The 15,222-nt window shown below is 34.9% G+C and overlaps 1 protein-coding gene across 1 annotated transcript; it reads right to left on the bottom strand.

Annotated features, from left to right (window-relative positions):
- Positions 1–225: 225 nt before the first annotated feature.
- On the bottom strand, positions 226–14,240 carry SMC1 (structural maintenance of chromosomes 1). The gene is given in 17 exon segments (XM_019056831.2): positions 226–769; positions 1,528–1,705; positions 2,102–2,280; positions 3,164–3,488; positions 4,042–4,289; positions 5,130–5,185; positions 5,188–5,310; positions 5,817–6,138; positions 6,636–6,890; positions 7,760–8,569; positions 8,930–9,181; positions 9,645–9,857; positions 10,458–10,626; positions 10,952–11,100; positions 11,783–11,882; positions 12,501–12,621; positions 13,978–14,240. Coding segments are annotated over 17 exon segments (3,690 nt in total). The 5' UTR covers positions 14,090–14,240; the 3' UTR covers positions 226–691.
- Between the last annotated feature and the right edge of the window lie 982 nt (positions 14,241–15,222).

The raw sequence follows: 15,222 nt of genomic DNA, 5'->3' as shown, positions 1-15,222 counted from the left end.
ATCAAAGAATTGAGGCAAAGTGTTAATTTTTGGTAAATTCACTTTTAGTGAATACATGGATAAAAACTGTCGATTTTTTGTGAGGAGGCGTGATAATGGTGGTGGTGGGAGTCTACAATTTCATTTATACTTAAATACATGTGTTCATATTTACTTTTATGAACATTAAAAATACTGAAGAAGGTAATTACACTCTGTTAAAGATTTCAATAAATGCACATTAAGTACAAAATTTTAAATTTATTCATAGCAATAAAAATACTAAAACATTAAAGACTTTTATACAATGAAGGAAATTATTTTTTTCTCCTTCTGCTAAAAATATTTTTTTATGAAGAATAGGAAATGTACATGCAAAGAAAATAGATAAAAGAAAAAGAGAGGAGAAAGTTACTGTTGACAAGCTTTGTAGTTTCAAGTATTAGCATAGTAAAAAGGATTAGAGAATCATTGGTCAATACCACAGACAGAGGACGAAGGATTGACTACAGTAAAACATAACTATAACATGGAAATGGAATTCTAACTTTCATAAAATCTCAACCTTAAAAAGTGAATAATTTGTGTTTTTTCACATCTATTGACTGAATAAAAGTGATACTAACCAGGAAACCTGCCTTAGAAAAAATAATTTGAAAAAAAAAAGAGAAAATGAAAAAACAAAATAGATGTGCTCATGCCGCTTCAGCGACTATGTTCCATTTTCCCAGTGCTTTGGAAACTCGGATAGATCTAATGTGAGAACTTTACTGATGAGACATTGACCCGCCTGGAAAAGAAGAAGGTAATGGAAATTATTAATTGGCACTTAGATGAGGTTTATCTGATTCAAGTGGATGACTTAATTTGTCAGTTCATTCAATTATTGAAACAGTCGAAAAACCTGATCCAAAATCCAATAAAAAAATTGAATTTTGTTACTTCCTTGTTAGGCTTTCTAGATAGCTTAAAGCTCTTGGTAAAAATACTAAAGGAAAAATGCTGCATTCTGTTTACACCTGGAATCTTCCAGTGTTATATGACTTGTCATAAAAACAGATTATTTTAAATCTATACTTCCAGAAGTTACACAGGTACTTGTAGAGGTTAAATTTTTTAAGACTCATTTCTTCTGTAATAGTTCTGTTTAAAGACTAAATACAGAATAAAGACAGGTACTATTCAATTAACTTAAGCACTATTTTTGGAAATTTGGAGAAAGAAAGTATTGGTCAAGCTGCTCTACAGCTGCATCTCAACTTTTTATTGAACTTACTTTCTTTCAGAAGGAATATACACTTTCTCAAGTTTCATAATGTAAAGACTGACCAAGGATTGGATAGTATTGTTTTACTCATTTTGCTTTGATTTGTGAAAAAAGCACTAACTCTGTTCAAAATACGGCCCTTTCCTATTGAGAAAATGAAAAGAAATTAAACTATGGTGAGTGGTAAAAAAAAACGTAATTGAATAATGCTGAAATTGCTTACAGCTATCAATCTTTCATCACCCATAGAGTATATCAAACAGCAAAACCAAAATACTTACGTCAGGACAAATTCCAACTAAGGCATCAGCATGGCTGAAGAATTCCTCTTTCAGAGAGATCACAATTGTTTGCAGTGATGATGTTTTCAGATGAATGTATGAGGCCACCTTACTGATATTGGTATTGTCAAGAGCAGCATCTATCTCATCAAGGACGAAGAATGGTGCTGGCTGGAAACTGTGGACAAAAGATCACAATATCAGAATATAATATTAATGCATGATTTGAAAATGTAAACTCTATCTTAATTGGAAATATTTCCACTTTTTTGCTAGTAGAAAAGAGAGAAAAACGTAAATGAACGAAGAATAAAAAAATAAAAAAAGGATTGAAAAGACAAGTGAAAGAGGTAGGAAAAATAGGTTACTATTCTAAAAAGAGGCGCAATCTGAGGATAATACACAACACAGGCATGTAAAAAAGCATGTGACTGCTTTCTAACTCTGCATTGAAATACTCCCAGAGAGGTGAAAGTTCTCAAGATGCTCTAGAAACAATTGTTACAACTTCATGTTTGGTTTTTCTGTGATCTTCCCATTAAAAATTAGAAAAAGATGGACAAAAAATGGATACCTGTGGATGGCAAAAAGTAACGCGAGAGCAGCAACTGTTTTTTCTCCTCCAGATAAATTAGACATGGGTTGAAATCGTTTACCAGGGGCTACACAATTGTAGTTGATTCCATCCAAGTAAGGCTCTTCTGGGTTTTCTGGACCCAAAAAGGCTTGGGCAGACTGATTCATAGCTAGAGCCTGTAAAATTGAACAGAATTGGTTATAACTTGCTATTGAACAAAGACTGAGAATGCCTGTAGATGCAATGATACTAATGACAATGGATTTCGATCATCTTCATTTGGTTTTAAAGAGCTTCCGAGCCAGCAATATTGGAATTGAATGATATTTTTCTATCATTACGGAAAACTTAATTATCTGTGAATTTGAGAAATTGAATGAAGAGATTCGGTTTTAATTACTGAGATTTCAACCAACATCCGATCTATAAACTCCTATGGATGAAATTTTAACAGTCTGAGAGTACAGGCTTATGATATTCACAATCAAAAAACATTACTGGTGCTTGGTTTGATTAGAGGCTTGTAGTATTTTTTGCTATTATTGCATTAAGCGATTATTTTTTTTTTTTTTTTTTTGAGCAAAGAGGGGATGTTCTATGAAGGGGGTAGAGTGTACATACTCTTTAACGTTTAACCAATTTGTAATTTCTCTCTTCATCAAAATTCTTTTAAAAAGCAAAAATTTGGTCAGACCTCTCACCGGACCTTGAGCAAGTGGAAGTTTTTTTTTCCCATCTCAGCAGGCAAACTTAAGTCATTTTGTATTTATAAAAGGGATAACACAAGGGTAAGTTGAGAGTTATGAACTGGTCCATTATATTGCTTGGTGCTTTTGTTAGGCTTTTTCATGGCCAAATTATCATCAAGCTAATGGCACCCCCTTTGGTGATTGACAACCATTCAATTATCCTACCAAAACGGTGAATTTGGGGTACTCTAAGGATAATCGGGGGAATTATGTGTAGTTTGATGTTGATGTATTAATTATTTGATTTATCAATTAATTTCATTTAATTGCTACATAAATTGTTTAGGATGGTTGGGAGCCAATAACTTACCTTGTAAATGCTGTCAATTTCATTAGAGACATGTTCGAAGCAAGCCATGAATTTATCATGCCTTTCTTTCTTGACACGCTCAAAACTCTGCTTTGCTTTCTTTGCTCGTTTGCGAGCGGTCTCGAATTCTTCATTTGTTTCTACAAGTTTCTCTCTTGCGGCTTCTAATTTTTGCATAGCGCGCAGATTGGGTGCCTGAATCTTTTGCAACATTTGAGCCTGCTCGTTGATGATTTTTGATAATTTATTATCCATTTTCTTCACATCGTCCGCATCATCCAGTTCTTTTAAATCTAGTCGTAAGCCAGAATAATCTATGACGATTCTGTAAGCAAGAAAAATTTTTCAATGAATTTCCCTTCTTGAGTGGGAGGGGCAGAAAAAGAAGTCAAAACTACCAGAACAATTATTTTGACGACAGCATTATCTATTTAAAAATGGTAAAATACTTACAGGAAAAACTCTTTCAATAATAATTATTAAGCTTTATAGATGTAAATTAGTTTTTAACTGATACTTTCCAAGTAAAAGAATAAAAAAAAATTAATTATCATTAAGGATATCATTTTACATTAATGACATCTTTTTCCATTGAAGTGGAACTTAAAAGTCCTGATTTCAAGTGGTTCAATTTTTGACGAGTCATGGGACTAGACACATCTTCTGTTTAAAGTTCAAAAGACCTTTAATAGCTAAAGATAATGAAGCGTTTTGACCTATGACTCCTATGATAGTTCAAGATAGACACGATAAAATTTGCAGGAAAAAAAGAAAGAAGAGAAAAAACGTCAAGTCCCAAAGAAGGAAGATAATAAAAAAAAAGTCACAAAAATACATTGTAATTTGAAAGTAAATTCCTTTTCTCCCATTTCATTCACCTTGATTCTTTGTCGTATTGAAGCTGGCTGAGTCTATCACTCGTCTGAGAACTATCTTGACCTTCGGTGTCCTGAGCAATATCGTCCATGTGACCTCTTTCCATTGGAAGTGTAATATCTTCCATCTTACAGTGCATAAGAATATTGTGCCTCTCATTCTTTTTCACTTCAAGTTTTGACTCGATCTGTGTTACGCCCTTTGTGGCTGCTTGTACATCCTTGGCGATGGCTCCAACTTCTCGACGGGCCTACAAAACAAAATACAGTGATGAATAAAAGAAAAGAAAGAAAGAATTACCAGATCGACAGAGGAAAGAACATTTAAAGAACAGATTGAGTTGAAACGTTGTTCATCCATTCATCATCAGTAAAAAACTTTATATTTGAAGCAGACTACATATTTCAGGATCTGAAGGAACTTACATTAAAAGAGGAAAAAATGAACGACTTCCTTTTGCATTTTTAAATACAGATAAACTTGAAAAATCGATTTAGTTCTTCTGATTAGCAAACTTCCATGATAGAGCACTTGAGTTCGTTAAACTGTACCTCATACTACCATTCAGATTTTTCAAATTTTTTTTTTTTGTTACTCTATCACAATTGAATCAGGACGTGCAAAAACCGCAAATGTCCGTTTTTCCAGTCTTTAGTTTTTTTGAGTTGATAATGCTTTCAAAGAGTTCATACAACCATAAAAGTGATGAAAGGACTCGTTTCGGGATATAGATGACCCAAAGATGAGTATCAACGCCACTTTACTGATTTCATCTAACTCCGAAAAGCACTATGGACTTAAAATAACTGAAGACTGGAAAAATGGACATGAGCAGTTTTCGCACGTCCCAATTCAATTAATATACGTAACGGCACACTGAGATAGGTATAAAAAAAGTACCATCAGCCCATTTTAGCTGCCAATAATAATATAACTATGTCATTCCACGATTTCAGCTTTTGAGTTTTTGTTGAGAAAATATATCATCCAAATTGTGGCCAGAATAGACAGATGCTTCATTCATGCAAAATTGTGATAAAGCATAGTTTGAATTCAGGACATGATAAAAGGAAAAAAATCTGAGGTGTACCTTGCCGATTTCCTCTTCCATTGCATCAACGGTCTGTTTCTTTGTCAGCTTGGTGCTTTCAAGGCTTCGACTTCTTTCATGTCTTTTTCAATATCCGCCATTTGCTTCTGTTCTGCCTGTTTTGCTTTTTCATAATCATTTTCATCATCATGAACAGCTCTTTCCCATCGCAAGACATTTGCTAAAAAGAATAAAGCGGGGAGTAAATTGAAAAGTTCTTACAGGCCTGATGGGAAAGGGGCACTTTTTAGGGAAAGAATAACAAGTGTTATGAGAAACAGTGTCTGCTTATTATATACATGCCAGAATTCTACGTGGAAGAACAGCTAATAATGAAAATTGTTAACCTGTTACAGTTTTATTTTAGAGATGAAGAATTGAAAATTGAAGACTTCATACGGTTGAATTTAACATAGAACCGGTCAAATATTGTCATTTGAAAAAATCAAAACTTTTCAAGCCAATGTGTGAATTGTAAGAGCAATATTGTGATAATCTGTTTTCACCCTGCAAAACCACTGGATCTGCAGTTGCATGGTCCAGGATCAAAACACTGAACTTAAAGATGAAGAGTGGTCATTGTTTTTTGAAGTAGGAAAAAGAATGGCTTATTACTAGGAGGAGTTTCCATAAAAACAATTGGATATGTCAGCAGGCTTAGTGCAAAAATAACAGCGAAGAACTTACTTTTCAAGTCCTTGGTATTTTCAAAGTCAAGTTGATTCTTGATTCTGCTGATATGATTTTCAAATTCAAGACGTTTCTTTGCACGTTCCTGCTGGGATCGTAGCTCCCTCTCTTCGTACTGCCGAATATTCGCGATCCCAACTTGCTGACAGAAATCAGCAAAAATGTCATCTTCAACGCGATTCATTTTTTCCTTCATGTCTTGAATTTTCTGATCCCTCTCACGCATTGAATGCTCTATCTGGGTTATACTTGGTCCAAAACTATCCAGCTTATCTTTAAGATCCGTAAGTTGGTTATCTAAATTCTTAATTTGACTAAGCTGAAAGAGAAGAAAGACAAGACATAATTTTGAGTAAAGATTGATGGCAGATGGAGAAACTATTTAACAAACTTACAACATTCGGTAAACATAATTTTCACCTGAATATGGTAAAAGTGTGAACTTAGAAGACTTTGAAGGGATGGCGCAGAGCAATTCTGGAGGCATAAAAGGTGAAGAGTTGGTGCCGTTAAAATTTAGAAGGTCTTTTGAGACTCAAAATATCAGAGCACAATTGGGAAAATTAGAAAACCCAATGAATTATGATGAATATACTCCTCAACTTTGCTAACTGGAAACACTTTCATATTTGTAAACATTTTATCACACTTATTGACACAGGAACGACTTTTCACATGAACTATTCAGCCGTCAAATCAACAATGATGTTTTATTTAGAAATTTTAGGATTTTCTTGGCTGCCTGGGGAGGAGAAAATCACTAGTATTGTTAAGTAAAATGAACACCAAAAAAAGGTAAGATAACAAATGCATTACCGTTTTTTCTTTGTCAGTTATTGAATACTTCAATCGGACTTCGAGACCTTTAATTTGGGATTCAACCGTGTTCAGTTCAGACTCTTTCCTTGATTTTTTCATTGCTTCACGCAACTCATCGGATATTTTTTCTTTTGACTGCTTTAAATTGGAAAGCTGTTTTTCGTCCCATCTCTTGGCCTTACGGGCAAGATCTAAACTACCTCCAGACATAATACCAGATTTCTGATAAAAAGTACCATCCAGAGCTACACACTGTAAAAATAAAAGGAGAAAAATACACGGCTAAGTAATTAATAATATTAGAGAACTTTTCTTTCTTGGTTGCATGGATTAAAATGAAAAAAAAAAAGGTTTTGAAAAAATTAAGAATTCAAGTGCATGAAGATATCATGATTTTGATACTATTACAGAAATCATACGGAAGCTAAGGGTGATTGCGGTGAATTTTAAAGAAACAGAATTAGAAAAAGAAGTGGAACATTTCATTACTCAATTTTCAAGACTTCTGAAATTCTGATGATTGCAACAATCGAACTTCATATCATTCGCTCTTTGGTTTGCAAAGGCGACACTCAAGGAACTTTTCAATGAATATTTGATGATTAAAGGAGGCAATGGCAGCAAGGGATTAAAATCTGCTGCAATGAAGGGAAAAAAACCAGAAAGTTAAGCAGTTGTTAACAAAAGAAAAGAGGAGCCAATATGCTGTGTTCATGATTATTTTACTTACATAATTTTTTAGCTAGTTGAGCTAAAATAATAATTTAAAATAATGATTTTGCGCTAAAAAATTATGTAAGTAAAATAATCATGAACACAGCATATTGGCTCCTCTTTTCTTTTCTTATCTTTAGTGACGCTGTTCGCCCTAGCATGTTCCAAAAAGCAGTTACTGATCAGAGCTTGGGTCACTCAATTTGCAACAAGAAATTACTGATCAATTATTTTAGTAGCTTACAAATATTTCTGAATTTTTGTAGGTTGACATGTACTCATGGCACTATTTTGTCTTTCAGTCCTTGGAATAGCTTAAATAATGCTAATTTTAATTATATCCTTGTGGGTTGGAAAATTTAAATTAGAATTAATTGAGCTTAAAAGAGAAAGAAAATTTAACTTACGTCATGCCGGTGTGTTTTGTCTAATTCATAAGCGACTCTCATTGCATCTTCAGGGGTTTCACAAACTAGAGCATTATTTGTCGCAAACAAAACAACCCGCTGAATGTCCGGGGGCTCAAAGCTAAGAACATCGAAGAGAAGTCTGACATGTTTAGGATCCTTGATGTTCCTCAGCCTTTCTTTGAGAGGTTTTGTTTGAAGATAATCGATGGGCAGAAATGTTTCTGGCTCCAACATGTGCTCCTTTAGGTATTGAATGCATTTACGAGCAGTAACTTCAGAATCGACAACAATAGCCTCCATGTATTTGCCCAAAACTTTCGTCACAGCAACATTATACCTTTTGTGGATGGGCTGAGTCATATTGATCAATCTATCATACACTCCATCATAGCTTCTTTTCAAATTTTCTACAAGCTCTTGTCGTTTCTTTCGTCGAGAATCCTCCTGTTTGTCCACTCTTGCATCACCTAGTTGCTCTATCACATTTTCTAATTCTTTTTGTAATGTTTGCACTTTGTTTTTGGATGAGCCAACGTCAGATTTTAGATCTTGCTCCAATCTCTTTTGCTCATTTAAAGCCTGTTCACTTGATCTGATGTGTTCTGTAAGTTTGTCAATTCTCTTCTGAGCCTCATCTTTCTCATGACCTTTTTGTTTTATTTTGTTGGCCAAATCTGATTTCGCTCTCAATTCATTGTCCAGTTTGTCTTGTTCTGCTTTTTGCTCCCGATTGATGGAATCTAATTCTTGCAAAATACGAGCAGACTGCTTTTGAGCTTCTACTTTTAAGCGATTGTATTCCGCAACCTGTGAGATAAAGAAATACAACTTTTAAATAAATGCCTTAAAATAGTATCACATAAACCAATAACAGAGTTGGTCATTTGAAAGGGCATGTTTTTGAAAAATAAATATATTTTCGTGATATAGTCTCCATGACAAAAGAATTTCATTGATTCACATATGTTAACATACTACTTTTCAAGACATGGAATGCAAAACAAAGATTCATGAAATTAAATGCCAAAATCAAATTCTTAGATTCTGTCTAAGAGTTACAATTTGGCAATTTGGAAGCATATTGCCAAAATTGCAAAGCTGTTCTTTGAGTCTCTTAAAATGAGGTTTGTCGACAGATATCTTTATGACAGATGAAAAAAATATTACCTGAGCATCTTCCAAGTGGACATCTCTCCCTTGAGACATGGATTCACCCTCTATTTGTCGTTCGTATTCTTGTTTCTGAGCTTCAACTTCATGTAATTCACGCTCCAGTTCAGCAATATCTTTCTCATGAGCTTGATGGGCTAATCTGGACTCTTCTAAGGATTTGTTAGCACTGTTCAGTTTCTTCTGAATATGAGACACACGCTCCTTTGATTTAATGAATGCTGGACGTTTCTTGTTTATTTGCACTTCCTGTAGGATGATAAGTTATTGATGAGAAACGATTTGCATAAATGTAGAGGAGTTAGGTGATTATTAGAACACAATATATTACTGAGAAAAATTAAGAATATGGATCATTACATATAGAGCCTTCTTAAATTGACAATGTCTTGAATGAAATCTGCACGTTCGCCAACTATCCAAATCTGATTGAATATACTGCTACTACTGCAGGTACTCTTTTAAGAACAGTTAATTTTGCATGGTTAGTCGCTAAAAGTGCTGAGAAATTGAAAAAGTTAACTACAAAGAAACTTCTTTCGAAATTTTAAAAAAAGAATACATTTTAAGAGAAAACCTTGACATATTTCAAACATATATTACGAAGATAAATGAATGATCCTTCATTTTCAATGACAGGTTTGAAAGATTTTCTTTGAAAACACGGCTTATTCCAATGTTGATAATAAAAATTTTTTTCATAGTTACATACCATTTCACGAATTTCCTGTTCAGTTTTAGCTAGTTCTCGGTTTGCTTTGCCTTGTTCTTTTTTCTTTTCTTTAAGAATTTCTTCAGCTTTTTCTTTCCGTTTTTCAACTTTTTCCACTTCACGTTTCTTCTTCTCTAATTCAGCCTCATAGTGGCGAATGTCATTCTCATTGTGATACAAACGGAACAGCTGATACTCAATTTCTTTGTCCACCTGAAAATCAATTGAGTAGGTATTAACATAGTGACACGGACAATTTACAGCCCCCCAAAAAGCACTAACTTAGCGTAAAAACAAGATGAAGACAAGTGTGTTTTTTTCATCTCCTGTTCTAAGAGACATGGATTGCTTTGTTGTTAAATAATTATGTTCTTTTAGCGTAAAGTTTCTCTGAAAGGACTGCATCAGCTTCAATAGAGAAAGAAATTAATGAACATTAACAAAAAATATTTAGTTTGTTACGGGCTTGGATGTTTTTCTTTAAAGCTGAGCTCTGAACTAGCCTCTACAAAAAGGAAAAATTGAGGGAATGGCTGTAAGCTCAATTCACCTGTTACTTTCGGATGATGAAATAAAATGAAGTAAATCAACTGGTTTATTATTCCACTGTACAATTGGCCTACATTTAGCGATACGGAACTTTTGTTTCTGGCTCATTTTAAAGACAATGTATGAGCCATAAGTTTCTCCATGCAGACGACGGCATTTGCGGATGTGCCAGATATATGAATGGCATTAAAACCTTTCAGTATTTGAGTGCATTGAAAGAAAACACATTCTACTAAATAATTAGATAGAAATTATTTTTCTCACCAAAGCATCCTTTAACTTCTGGTATTTTTCCGCTTCGTCTTTCTCGAGCTTGGCTTCCTTCCGCTCTGCAGCAACACCTCTCTTCTTCAGATATGATAAATTTGTTTCTTCTTCTGCCTTCATCATTTCTTTCTTCAATTTGTCATAGTCTTCTTTCAGAGCACCAGAACTAGAAAAAGACACAAAAATATTGAGTGAAAAATCATTGCAAAAAATTACAGAGAGGGGATGAAAAGATATTCTGAAATTTGATTGACCGTGACTTTTTTAAGAAAAAGGTATATTAATACAGGAAAAGAAAGGCATTCACAGTTGGTTATAATCTATATAAAAATGACTAAACAAAAATCAACGCAAAGTACATTCTATTCTCAGATACATTTCTTGATTTTAATAACTAAAATAAAAAAATGGAAAAACCAATTTTTTTTCTGCTCCAGTACAAAACATCATTTTGAGAATGGAGACTCAAATAAGAATGGAATATTACATACCCACTGATTTCTTCAAACAGAGCGGTTCTTTCTTTTGGATTTTTCATGGCAATAGATTCAACTGCTCCTTGAAAAACCAAAAAGTTCTTGGCTTTGACATTGATTCCGAGTTTTTCAAGTTCGGCCAAATATTCTTGAGTGGTCACAGGCTGTAAAAATAATAAAAATTAAGGTCAAGATTTTTTAACTTTCTCAGTTAAGGTGGAGAAATGTGCCAGGAATGCTCTGGAATCACCATGAAAAGGAATTCCACACATACATTACTGGAGCCCATTTTAGATAACTTGCTTTTTTTCTCTGCGTATGGGGAGTACAGAATTCGGTACTCTGCACATACAGCAAAAAAGGACAAGCTATCTGAAACAGACTTAATAGTCAATGCGTTTCATCATTAAATAAATCAACTTCTTTTGAAATCAAAGTTTGAGATTGGTTAACATCCTGTCAAACACAACATGCAGTCGTTACTAGGTTGCTCAAGACCCCTGGATAGTGCTTTAAGGTGTATGTAAATAAGAGGAACTTGAGATTAACATGCTTAGTAACAATGTCAGGGGCCATCATATATGAACCTCTTCATCAGAGGGAAGTTCCTATCGATGGAGGATTTCTGCCGGTCTTCGGTCTTGCCTATTATCTGAGGAATTTGAAACAACCTACAGCTATTAGTAGCATCTAGTGGTGAAATTGCATTAAAAAATGCTATCGATGTGGGAGCTGCTAGAGGAATAAAAAGACAAATGCGCACATATTCTCTGATCGCTGTACGAGAGAAAAAAAATAATAAAATAAAGTAAAACGAAAGAAAGTAACAGTAAGCCTGAGGCTTACCTCTCTGTCAATCTTGCAATCTGATGATGACCCTTGAACAGAGCGAGTGAATCTTTTCTCTCTTCCATCGTCTAACTTAAAAACAGCTGTGACACTGGCACTGAAAGCAAAAAATAACAGAAAAAATTAGCAATTAAAATTTGATGAAAACCGAGCAAATTTTCTCTCATCAAGGAAGTCATTACTTAGTGATGAGTACTCGTCTTCCATGCATTATTAACTAAGCACTAAGTAACATAGAAAAGAGACTCGACATCATATTCATTGACACTAGAATCTTTGCACAATGGTTTCTGTAATACGGCAAGAATGATGTTTCTGTACTTTAAGATGCCTCTACCTCAATCTTGAGTTTGCCCGTGCAAGGGTCTCTTTTCGAAAGGATGGTAGTTATATACAACTAAAGGTGCATTCATGATAGACAACGGGCCTCCACAGAAATTACCCGGTGAGGGTGTTGCGAGTTTGACGATCGTTCTTGAACCTCCGTTGTACAACACTTTTTACCCGGTGAAGTGTTGTAGCGGTTAAACGCTCACCGCAACAGCTCAGCATCTTTTGCGGCTGGTGAATGGAGCGTTGAGGAGGTAAACAAAGTCACGTGACATACTTAGACCTCAGTTGGACAATGGGTGACTCTGCAGGTAATTCACCGAAATAATCTCCGATGTCTATCACGAACACATCTTAAATAATAGGACCAGTTAAAATTTCTAACCTTCGTGCGATTGGCTGCTCAACAGAAGCACCATGGATGAGATCACTTAATCGTTTCACACGCAATGCTGAGGTTTTCTCTCCCATAACAAAACTGACGGCATCCATAAAATTTGATTTACCTAAAACAGAACACAAAGCAGAACTTAAAGAAAGCACTTAATGACAGGGATTAATTTTTTTTTAAAAAAATCTGTTCAACAATATTCTCATATTTTTGAGCTTAGAATTGTAAATCATAAAACAATTAAATTGGGCACTTCATTCAAAATAGCAAAATCACAACCATTAAATCAGGGGTTATTAATTGCTCCAATTTCACAATATTTAGGGGCCCAAAAAGCTTGTGAAGATTTGGCAAAATTCATTTATAAAGTTATTAATGTTAAGATCACGCAATATGTTAATGCTGCTGATGAAGTGAATTGCAACTTTTGAAAAGCTAACAAAGCAACCATCCTGACAATAGAAAGTACCCTTACTACAATCCAAGTCAAATTATGGCATTGAATAAAGATGTATCGTACTACTAATCGACGGCGTGTGTCCGCAATCACATAACTCGTTTGCAGTGTCTGAAAATCTCCCCCTCTAGATTATTTATTTAAAGGAGAACAAATTGACATCATTCTTTGAAGTTTCTGAACAATTTTCTTCGCACAGCGTAGAAAAATGACGGCAGTTTCAAAGAATTGCCGTTGAGTAGTTTTCTGTTTAAGAAATAAAGTATGACAGGAAGTCTGCGACATCCTAAACCGAGTTATGTGATTGCTGACTTACACCGTCGTAATGTGTTTACTTAATCAATAGAACACAATTGCTAGACCTACGACCTATCAGAATCTGATCATCAATACTTGGTTAGGCAACTATTCTACCACCCAAGAAATGTTTGACTTAAGAGAACAGCAATCTTGCTTCTGCAAAGAAAGAATGTCTTTTTCTAAGCAATTGGTGTGTCTGCAGTAAAATTTTAAAAATAGTTTGTCAAATGATAGGTTAGTCATGAACACGACTAGGCGTAGATTAGGACTTGGATCGCCTATCGATTAAATGCCCCAATACTATGACAGAACCTTCCGATAAGGGTCTAATATTACTTCTGTTGTGCTCAAAATGGAGAGTGAATAATCATAATGGTTCTGAAGCATACATAGCATGGCTACTCTCTCTCGGAGTGTCAGAAGCCATCGTTGCTTTCTGTTCACCGTTCTATCAAACATGGAGGTAGGAACGTTTTCCTGATGGGATTAAATGAGTGATGGTTCTGATTTAACTTCTGTTGTACTTAAAAAATCGCACTAATACAGTAGCTTCGATACTCTCTTCCAGAGCATCGGACCCTGATGTCGCTTTCCCTTCTACCGAGCCCGGAAGTCGGGACCCCTAACTGGTAAGTAGCAATGAGTAAAGTTAGGCAAACTACTTAGGCAGAAAAGATCTTGAAAAAGGATAAAATAAAATAAAGGGACTCTTACCGGATCCATTGGGACCAATGACGGCGGTAAAATTCTTCAGAGGTCCCACAGTGAGCTTGCCTCTGTAGGACTTGAAGTTGTCCAACTCTATCAAATGGAGAGAAGGAGCCATTGTAGACGTCTAAATCAGGAACTAGCGAAAGTAAATGCACTAACACACTGGGGAAGAACTAAAGAATATAAACTAAAAGCATTTTCAATTTCGGCTCCATAGCAGATTGATAACAGATCACCCTGTTTACAAATAACAGGCGCGCAACGAACGTCTGTCATGGCGGATACACCCCCCTCCTCCCATCGGCCATCAAACGTACGTACCACAGAAAAGTAGTTCTTTGATATTGCATTTTTGCTTGCTAATAATCTAAACGGTAGTGTCATGGCCACAGATCTACGTTTCAGACTGAATTTAAAATTTATTGAAAGAATAGATGAGAATCGATCTGATATAATTTTGATTGTTCCCTTGAAATAAAATCTGAAATTGGCGGGCTCTTTCCGGCGCCAGATGTGGCGGATGACGACTGCTGAGTGAACTATTTTTTGTTTTTGTGCTTACTACTCAGCACTCAGGCATAGTAATTGGTATCCGTACTTTTTGAAGGCGTTTCTTACCGTGTCGACAGGGAAACTGAGTCTTTGGGAGAATTGAGAAAACTTCATAGATACCTCAGCTTGTGAGCGAGAAAATTTTTTGTGCAGGAAAAAAAACCGAAACAAACGCACGTTTTGCATGAATATTTTTTGAGTGCCTACCTACAAATATTAAATATCATCTCTGAGAATTTCATAAGAAATTATTAATTTTCCAAAAAAAAAAAAAAAAAAAAAAAAAAAAAAGGTGCAGTCAGAGCGGGGATTCTGACATACTGCCATTGAAATCTGAATTTTTCTGGTTTCATTCAATCTTGCATGTTGCTTTTACAGCGCCCTTTGACAAGTCTTTTGGTCAAAACTTCTTATTTAATGACACACAGCAAAATTCACGGAAAGATTTAGTTGTAGCAAGATGTAATCAATTTTACATTACTACCTATCTGATTTTGTTTTGACACGTACCATAGATTCAGTTAATTCTAGGAGGAATATTTTATTTCAGCTTTTAACTTATACATTACAGGTAAGAACAAAAAAACCAAAAAAGATGGAAAAGAGGATATGGTGATTACTACTGACAGCGTAAATCACTTCAAAACTAGGTAGGTACTTAAATCATTTGAAGAATAAGGACTGAACTGATACTCT

The sequence above is a fragment of the Bemisia tabaci genome, chromosome 5, assembly GCF_918797505.1.
Source record: "Bemisia tabaci chromosome 5, PGI_BMITA_v3".
Classification (NCBI taxonomy): domain Eukaryota; kingdom Metazoa; phylum Arthropoda; class Insecta; order Hemiptera; family Aleyrodidae; genus Bemisia; species Bemisia tabaci.
The sequence above is the reverse complement of the archived record's forward strand: the minus strand, read 5'-3'. Positions and strand labels throughout refer to the sequence as shown.